The 9,802-nt window shown below is 43.3% G+C and overlaps 1 protein-coding gene across 1 annotated transcript in view; it reads left to right on the top strand.

Annotated features, from left to right (window-relative positions):
• The first annotated feature begins 1,628 nt into the window (after positions 1–1,628).
• Positions 1,629–9,802, top strand: part of MINOS1 (mitochondrial inner membrane organizing system 1) — a 52,377-nt gene continuing 44,203 nt past the window's right edge. Inside the window, exon 1 of the mRNA XM_006866403.1 lies at positions 1,629–1,731. Within this exon, the coding sequence (XP_006866465.1) occupies positions 1,668–1,731 (64 nt within the window). The 5' untranslated portion in view covers positions 1,629–1,667. The remainder of the gene's footprint in view (positions 1,732–9,802) is intronic.

Here is a 9,802-nt window from a genome sequence, read left to right as displayed (position 1 = left end):
CAGAGTGCTCCTTAGAGGCCAAGATGGCCAAACTTTGTCTCTCATACTTTGGACATATTGTCAGGAGGGAACAGTCACTGGAGAAGGGTATCATGTTTGGTAAGGTGGAGGAGGGTCAGAGAAAAAGAGGAAGACCCCCAATGAGATGGATTGGCCAGGTGTAAGCATCGATAGACTCAAGTGTGGCAACAGTAGTGAGGTAGGCCCAGGATCGGACATTGTTTCGTTCTCCCTGTGCATAAGGTCGCTATGAGTTGGTGCCGACTCGATGGCACCTAGCAATAACAACAACAGCAACAACAAAGTTAAAGTTGACCATAAAGAGATTGAAAATATATATGAATAGAAATCTTGAGGTAGACTCAGATCTAGTGATGTGCTGTTGTTGTTGCTGTTAAGTGGTATATACTCAACTCATAGTGATTAGATTTATGAGGAGCAGCTGGTGGGTTTGAACCAACAACCTTGCCATTAATAATCCAGTGCTTACCCTACAACCTTTGTTTTTAATAAGCGCAGTCCAGTTGGTTCCCACTCATAGTGGCCCTGTGTAGGATTTTCAAGGAGCGGCTAGTGGGTCTGATTCACCAACCTTGAGGTCAGCACTCCAATGCTTATCCTACAGTGTCACACCAGATCTTCAGCCTTGTTAAGTGCCCTCAAGTCGGTTTGACTCATGGCAACCCTGTATAGGGTCCAAAAAGCTTCTGGTGGGTTTAAACCACTATTGCGGTTCAAAACTGACTTTGCCACCCAATGCTTAGTTTACAAGGCAACCCCAAGACTCCAGTCTTTGTTGTTGTTAAGTGCCTTAGAGTTGGTTCTGACTCATGGCGATCCAGGTATAGGGTTTCCGAAGAGCGGCTGGTGAATTTAAACCGCTGATAATGAAGTCCAGTGCATTATCCTATAGCGCCTTACCAGGACTCCAGCCTAGCAGTAGTTACTTACTCAGGGAGAGTGATGAAGACAGATGAAATACTGCGAACCATCGCTCTTTGAGAACCTGGCAGAAATAAGGCAGTCCTGGGAGGACACCAAAGTTGAAGTGTGAGAGCGGAGGTAGAATTTGGAGAGTGGTGTCATAGGAGTGGACTAGAATGGAAGACTTCAGCAAGGAGCTTCCAAAGAAAAGTTGAACAATTGTGTTGAAAGCTATATAATAGCCAAAAAAATCCATATGATTTGGCAAAGGCGACCTTTAATTATGCATGCGAGAGTTCCATTATAATAAGCGAGTGATTGAATGAACAAGTTAGAAGCCAGTGAGTGGAAAAGTGAAGGCAAGGAAGAAAATGAATGAATAAATCAAGTGCTGTGCCTTCTCTTGCCCTCTGACATTTTTATGACTAACATCGGGAGATAGTACCGATGCCGAATCTTCCACACAGGCCTCTGGAGGCCACGTAGGAAACCCTTCAATCTTGCCAACTGTAGTTACGTGCGTCTCGCAAGGTCAGAGTCACCTCGGGCTTCCTGGAGGCCGTCACCTTGACGACCAACTAAGAGAACCGGAAGCGACGGAAGCAGCTAGGTCATCTCGCGATATTTAGCGCGTCGGCGCAGGCTTTCCGGGCCTAAGATCAGCGGCCGGCTCTCGCGATACTTGTCTGGAGTCAGACCGCGGGGGCCGGCCGTCTGGAGAGCTGGAGCTGCGGGTGGGGAACATGTCGGATTCAGAGCTCGGCAGGAAGTGGGACCGGTGCTTGGCTGATGCAGTCGTGAAGATAGGTAAGGGGCTTCGCACCTGTTAGGATCTGTGCGGGCTCTGTTGCTCAAGATTCTGTTGACCAACAGGGTGGAAGAGAAGACCCATGGGAGGTCAAGCCTCCCGATACCCCGGGCTGAGGCCTTAGGCTTAGCCTGTTCCAGGCCCCCATGCCCGCGTGAGCTGCACAGCCCAGGAGGGAGGTCACTCGGCCGGCGGGGGACACAGGCCGGAGAAACCTGGGCAGATGTCCGCGGTGGGGCGGGGTGGATTTGCAACCCCAAGGAGACGATCGTCGGGATGGCAGGTGGCAGGAGATTTGTAGAGCGCTTCGAATGGAGGGCGATGTGCTGTGCACAATCTCGTGCCAAGGCTCGCCATTCTCCTACTCGGTGCCACTTTTCCCGACACGGGACGTGGAGCCTGGTCGTGAGGCCACATTACTCCCCAACAGACGAAAGTGCCTTCTAAAAAAGGTCATCGGGAGCGTTTTATAGACACTGCCAGGCTGTTTAGTGAGTTGCTGTCATTTCCGAATTATAAGCTGATTTCTCTGAATCCGAATAGCCTGGGGCCTAAAATTGTAGACTTTATGTTGGTGTTCTAGAATGAAAATAGTTACGCAAAGTAAAAGAATGATCTCTTTTCAGCCTCTATTGTAACTCTTTTTAACATGTCTTCAGTGAGGACACTAATTATGAAGTCACTACATGGGAGTGGGGAGAGGTACACTCATTGATTTAGCGTATATAATGCTGGCTTTACAACTTATAATACATTATAAGTGATTCTTTTTTACAAGTCGGGCAGTTGAGAGTTAGAGGGAAGGGATTAGCCCAGAGCTGCACTGCTAATAAATGTCAAAATGGTCAAAGTAGGGAATTTAACTCAGGAGACAGATAAAATTGTGTATGAAATCTTACGGTATTTGAGAGGGCTTGAATCCTAGGGATTGTGCCTCGAATGAAAATATTTGTAAAAAAAAAAAAAAGTCAGACTGTAGACTCCATGAGAGCGGTGGGTGGTGGTTGTGTGCTGTGGAGTCGGTTCATAGCGAACCTGTACGGGGTTTCCGAGGCTGTAAATCTTTACGGGAGCAGAAAGCCTCATCTTTCTCCGGGGGAACAGCTGGTAGTTTCGAACTGCTGACCGTTAGGTTCGTAGCCCAATTTGTAACCACTGCACTACTGGAGAGCCCGAGGGTTTATTCAGTGCTGTATTCTGGCTCCTAGAACAGTGCTTAATAAAAACTATGGAATGAATCAATGAATAATGTAACTTATTACAGTTACGCTTCACCTGTGAATTCACTACTTTGTAGCTATGTGTTTGAGGCAAATTATCTAACCTCTCTGTGCCTATTTCCTCGTTTTAATTGGCAATAATCTCATAGAATTGCTTTTGGAATTAATGAGTTAATTTATGGATCACTTGTTAAGTGCGTTGAGTTGGTTCCCAGCCATAGTGACCCTATATAAGGTTTCCGAGGAGCAACTGGTGAGCTGACTTTGCGATTCAAACCGAACTTTTGCAGGTCAAACTGACTTTGCACTCCAGCTTATTAACCCACAGTGCCACACCAGGACTCTTTAACATGTAAGAGAGAAGAATTTAACACCTACATATGAAATGACTAAAGTAATAAACACTATGATGTAGTAGTTAAGTATGGGCTTTGGCAGTAGACAGCTGAGTTTGAATTACCAGCTCCCAGTCTTCTCTCTCTCTCTCTCTCATACACACACACACACACACATACACACACACACACAAATTCTGTAGCTTTGGGTAAGGTCTTTTATCTGTGAAATGAGGATAAAGATTCCTAAAAGGATTAAAAGAAATAAAATAGATTACTCTGCACAATGCATGGCACATATTATGTATTCAGTAAACAGTGGTAGTAGTATTGATTAATATTTTTTTTACCACCGATGACCACCTGAGGCAATGGGTAGTGTGACTGTCATCTATGAATGGGAATTTACTGGGTAGGACATACAACTGTGAAATAATTAAATGAAGCAAGATAATTATGAGTCGGAACCTACTCGACAGCACTTAACAACAACAACAACAGGTAGAAGTTAAAATAAGTTATTCAGACTCTTTGCTGTAGAGTTTTTGCAAATCAAGTGGAGGGATGTACTCAACTCATCCAGTAAGGATTTGCAAGGGAAAGGGATTTCAGCTGACCTTTGGAGAATGGCTAGAATTTGGATAGTCTAGGAATGTGAAAGAAATTGAGCAGAGGCCAACTTGAACTTTTACCGAGGAAGCTCAAAGCACAGAGAGAGGTTAAGTAGTCAGAACTGAAGGAGTTGGAGTTAGCTCCCAGACACTCTTATTTCAGGTTTGAACCCACTATCCATTCTGCAGGAGAAAGAGGTGGCAGTCTGCATCCTTGGAAACCCTAGGAGGCAGTCCTACTCGGGAAATCACAAAACAGCATGGGAGCGTGGGGTTGGGTGGAGTCAGAATTGTAGAATGTCTTAGAGATTCCACTTTATCTTGAAGACTTTAAGATGTCTTTGACTTTGCACATGCATCCTGCGTATTCCACACCTCTGACTTAAAATCTAGTATAAGTACGTTGTTGTTGTTAGTGCCATCAAGTCAGTTCTGATTTATAGTGACCCTGTGGATTACAAACCACAAGATCAGCAGTTCGTATCTACATGCTGCTCCGTGGGAGAAAGATGAGGCGTTCTGCTCCTGTAAAGATGTGTAGCTTTGGAAACCCTATACAGGGTCGCTATAAGCTGGAACCGACTCCACATAACTACCATCCTAGGGTTTCTTAGGAGTGGTTAGTTGAGGTTTTATTGTGCTTCAAAGATCCTGCATTTTATGTTGATTTTTTAATAAAGTAAAGATTTGTGGCAGCCCTATGTTAAACAAGTTGGTTGGTGCCATTTTTTCCAACAACATGTGCGCACCACTTTATGTCTTTGTGTCACATTCTGGTAATTCTCATATTTCACACTTTTCCATAATACTATTGCACACTACAGTATTGTGTAAACATAACTTTTTTTTTTAACATAACTTTTTAAGCACTGGGAAACCCAAAAATTCATGTGACTCACTTTATTGCAATCTTCATTTAGTTGCACTGGTCTGGAACTGAACCCACAGTGTCTCTGAGCTGCTTTGACTTCCAAGACTCACTACTAAACAGTCTCGCCTGGTGGGGAGTCATGGATGGCTTTGTTGTTGTTGTTGTTAAGTGCCATTGAGTCTGTTTCTACCCATAGCGACCCTATATAGGGTATCCAAGGAGTGACTGGTGAGCTTGAACCATCGACTTTGCAGTTCAAACGGCTTTGCAGTCTGGCGCATTAACCCACGGCGCCACACCAGGGCTCCATGCATGGATGGCTTTTGTTGTTGTTGTTGTTATGTGCCGTGGAGTCGGTTCTGACTCATAGCGACACGATACAGGGTTTCTGAGGCTGTAAATCTTTACAGGAGCAGAAAGCCTCATCTTTCTCCCACGGAACAGCTGGTAGTTTCAAACTGCTGACCTTGCTTGCGGTTCACAGCCCAATCATAAGCACTACGCTACCAGAGCTCCTTTGGATGGCTTAAAGCAACCATTATTTATTGAGTGATGTCAGTGGCAAATAGAGAAGTGGCAAATAGAGAGTCAGTTGGTAAATAGAGAAGCATAAAGCTTCACTGCCCTATCAGGGAACTGATGTGGTATCAATGGAATTTTTTCTAAGATTGGTCTGGCAGTATTTTATACAGAACAGATTGGGAGTAGAGGCTAGCAGTACTGTGAAGGTCTGAGCTGTTAGATTTGAAAAGAATTGGATATGTTTGAGAAGGTTAAAACTTTCCCCATTTATAAAACCTCTACAGTAACCCCCACGCCCAGGTCAGCCTAGTGCCAGGTACATACTTTTGTTGTTTGTAAGTGCCATCAAGTTGTTTTTAATTCATGGCAACCTCGCATAATGTTTCCAAGGCTGTTTTTTAGGTACATAAATCCTGTGGATTAATCTGCAAAGTTGGTTTGAACCACAAGGTCGGTGTTTCAAGCTCACCAGCTACTCCTCAAAAACCCTATACAGGGTTTCTATGGTTTGAAACGTACTCGATGGCCCTTAACAACAATGTTGTTGTTGCTAAGTACCGTGGAGTTATTTCCCTACACAGGGTTTCAGAGGAATGCTAATTTCTTTAATTTTCTCTGCAGCTGGTTAACTTGGGCTCATCTTAATTTCTTATAACGATGATTCCAAATGGTAATGTTTTAAACAAAATTTGGAAGTAAAATACTAGAGGTGCACTTGTATATCTAATTTACAGTAGACAACAACATATCAGACATAGCTGATTATGTGGGTAGCAGGCAGATGTGCAACCATAGTTTTGCTGCTTAACGAAGTTCATCTGAGACGGGAGTTCCTCTAATTAATGTATTAGGTGTTGAGAATGTAAACAGCAGCACACACTTCACTTAAACAGTTTCTGCATATACCATTCAGTGATTTCATTCTTCCGTTTGTGCCTCCATTCTCACTCTCCTTTTCTGAGTTGTTCCTCCCCGTTGTCATAAATTCACTGCCTCTTAGGCTCTTACCTAAACTTTCCAGTTGCTGTGGTCAATTTGATCCCACAAAGATAGATCTTAAAAAGAACAAAATGCTCAAGGCAGACATTCTTTATTGGTTAAACGAAATTTTTGTTTAGTTTTAAGAAGACTTCAGGAGACATTTTTGGCTCAAGGTTTCAAATTATTTCAAGACAATAGTTTCAGGGGTTCATCCACCCTCCATGACTCTAGAAAGTCTGTATTTCATGGGAATTTGGAATTCTGCTTTGCATTTTGCTATACATTTACCATCTTACTCCCATTGATGAGTCTCTTTCCTCTTTTGCTCCAGCCCCTTGCAAGCTATTAAGACCCAGGCACGATAATGAATTAGGAGGTAGAACAGAAGCACTAAGCATGTTATTATATGCTTAGTTAGCTGGGATTTCCCATGAAACCATGACCCTAACCCTCCAAACGAATGAGCCAGATCCCATGAGGTGTTTTGTCATATACACAGCCTCATCACCTACTCTCTTTTTTTTCAATGTCATTATTGTAAATAATAAATCTGTGGGGGAAATGACTTCAGATTTGGAGGCTGTCCCATCAGTCCCTGGAGAAGATTATCGCGCTTGGTATATGGATGTCACAGTAGCTACAAGAATGGGCTCAAGTATAGCAGCAGTTCCGAGGATGGCACAGGGCTGGACAGTATACAGCTGGTATACATCAGGTTCCTGTGAGTCAGAACTTGACTCCATGACATCTAACAATAACCCTTCAGGAAGAATGAACGTACTTGGAGACTGGGCATAGGAGAGATGAGGTATGGTTATGTAATTTGGGGAGGCTGTAGGCTGCTGACTGTAAAGTTGTTGGTTCAAACCCGTCAGTCACTCCATTGGAGAAAGATGGAGTTATCTGCTTCCTTAAAGATTTACAGCCCCAGAAACCCTAAATAGGGTCACCATGAGCTAGAAAAGACTGTAGCAGTGGGCTTGATATGGATTTTTGGTTCATTTTGAGTACCGAGGTCTGGTGGCACGGTGGTTAAAGCACTCGGCTGCTAACGGAAAGGTTGATGGTTTGAACCCACTAGCTGCTTCTCAGGAGAATAGTGCGACAATCTGCTTCAGTACAGATTTACAGACTTGGAAACCTCGGGGAGCAGTTTACAATGCCCATAGGGCTGCTATGAGTCAGACTCAGTGACAGTGGATTTGGATTTGTGTTTTTAATCTGATCTTTGAAACCCTGAGTTTGAATGCTCCTGAGCGAGTCCTGTAGGAAGTTAGTTTATGAAACCTCTTTACACCTCTTGCTTGCTTTCCTGGTCCCTTCAAAAATGGAAGTGGGCACTCCGGGAGTGGCAGGCAGCCATAGGTAGATAAAAGGCTGGGTGGAAGATGTAGACAGGGAAGAAAGGGTTAATGTCCATGTTCAAATGCAGTTTTGCATTTAAGCCTGGCAGAGACAGAAGGGAAGCTGTGGTGAACAGATGGTCAACAGACAGCTCCAATTTTTCTGTTGGTTTGGCTACCTTAAAAAAACAGAAAGAAAAAGAAAAATCCCATTGTTATCAAGTTGATTCTGACTCTTGGCAACCCTGTTTAGGATTTCCAAGGCTGTAAATCCTTATGGGAGCAGAAAGCTTCATCTTTCTCCCACAGAGTGGCTAGTGGGTTTGAACTGCCGATCTTAAAGTTACCAGTCTAGTGCTTATACTACAGCTTCACTAGAGCTACTTTACAGCTCTTACATTGTTGTTGTCAGGTGCCATCGAGTCGGCACCGACTCATAGCAACCTTATGCACAGCAGAACGAAACAATGTCCAATCCTGGGCCAACCTCACCACTGTTGCCACACTTGAGTCCATCGATGCTGCCACCTGGCCAATCCATCTCGTTGGGGGTCTTCCTCTTTTTCTCTGACCCTCCATCTTACCAAACATGATTTCCTTCTCCAGCAACTGTTCCCTCCTGACAATATGTCCAAAGTATGAGAGACGAAGTTTGGCCATCTTGGCCTTTAAGGAGCACTCTGGCTACACTTCTTCCAACACAGATCTGTTGGTTCTTTTTTCAGTATTCTCCTCTAACACCATAATTCAAAGGCATCAATTCTACGGTCTTCCTTATTCACTCTCCAGCTTTTGCATACAGCTCTTACATAGCATAGTTAAATAGCTTTCTCCTCTCCTCAGAAACCCTCTACAAGGTCACTGTGGGTCGGAATCGACTCAACGGCACTTAAAAACTGCAACAACAAGAGTGTACTTAGGCTAGGGTTCTTTCTTTTAAACTGTTTTCAAGGATCTTATTCCTAGGCATGAGTAAGGCTGTAATAGAAAGTTCTCATTTTGCCTTGTAGTAAGACGTGTTGTTAAGTGCCGTGGAATCTGTTCCAACTCATAATGGCCCTGTGTAGGGTTTCCAAGGAGCAGCTGGTGGGTTTGAACTGCGACCTTGTGATTCGCAGTCCAGTGGTGATCCTACAGTGTCATACTAGAAGACATAACATTTATTAATAATGTTCTCCCTTCCCCATTGCTATCTTTTTTTTTTTTTTAAGTTTTTATTGTGAATTGAGTGATAGTTTATATGGGAGAACATCAGCTTTACACCATCGTTTCATTGCAATAATTACAATCTCATCCGTGCATCATCATTCAACAGTATTTGCTTCTATTCTCTCTGTTGTTGTTGTTGTTGTTGTTTTTGGGGGGGGGGATATACACAAAAACACTCAGGAATATATAATCATTTAAACAACCAAAGGACACATTCTGCAAGCCTGCCTCCTGGTTGCCAGTACCTAGTCCCTTTCTTTCTATGAATCTAGAATCCTTAGCTGCTCCCTCTCTCCGTGCCCTCATCTCTGCCGCCATCTCTGGTGTTGCTGCTTCTCTGGATGAGGTTCCGCATTCCGCTTGTGCTCGTCTTCCTTTATGGTCCTAGGGTCCTCTGTTTTTGGACTATAAGATTAAACTACTTCCCTCTTTTTGTTATAAAACTTCTACCTTTACAGTTGTGGCAGTTGAAATTACTCATGATAACAATTACTCACTGTTGAATCATATGAATCTTATCCCCATCTCTTTTTACCAGATCCATCTAGACAATATGAAAACTATTCAGTGGGTACTCTATCTCCACTCCACTCCGCACACTCTTAAACTAAACTTCTTCTTGAAAACTTGTAAGCCAGGCACTTCATGCCTTTAATGCCCCCTCATTTTAGGTAGCCAGTGTCTTAAGTTGCCCATCCCTATCTACCCTGTATACAGAGGGGATGGTATTGATACTTGCTTAATGTGAAGACTCCTTCCCTCTCTGTTGGTATTTTGACCCAATTCCTATCTTAAAAGACGTTGTTCTATTTCGCTCATTAATTCTGGTTTTAAAATATTTATCTATTATTTAATGCTAAATAGAATTTTGATAGTAGAGTGTTTTCTAGTATGATTTGCCCTGATAAAGTGGGCCCATGGATCAAAAACGTGCAGAGATCTCTGATTTGGGGAATGAGCTGCTGAATTATTGACACA

Source organism: Chrysochloris asiatica, unplaced genomic scaffold, assembly GCF_000296735.1.
Source record: "Chrysochloris asiatica unplaced genomic scaffold, ChrAsi1.0 scaffold00090, whole genome shotgun sequence".
Lineage (NCBI taxonomy): Eukaryota > Metazoa > Chordata > Mammalia > Afrosoricida > Chrysochloridae > Chrysochloris > Chrysochloris asiatica.
This window is presented reverse-complemented; position numbering and strand designations above follow the sequence as displayed.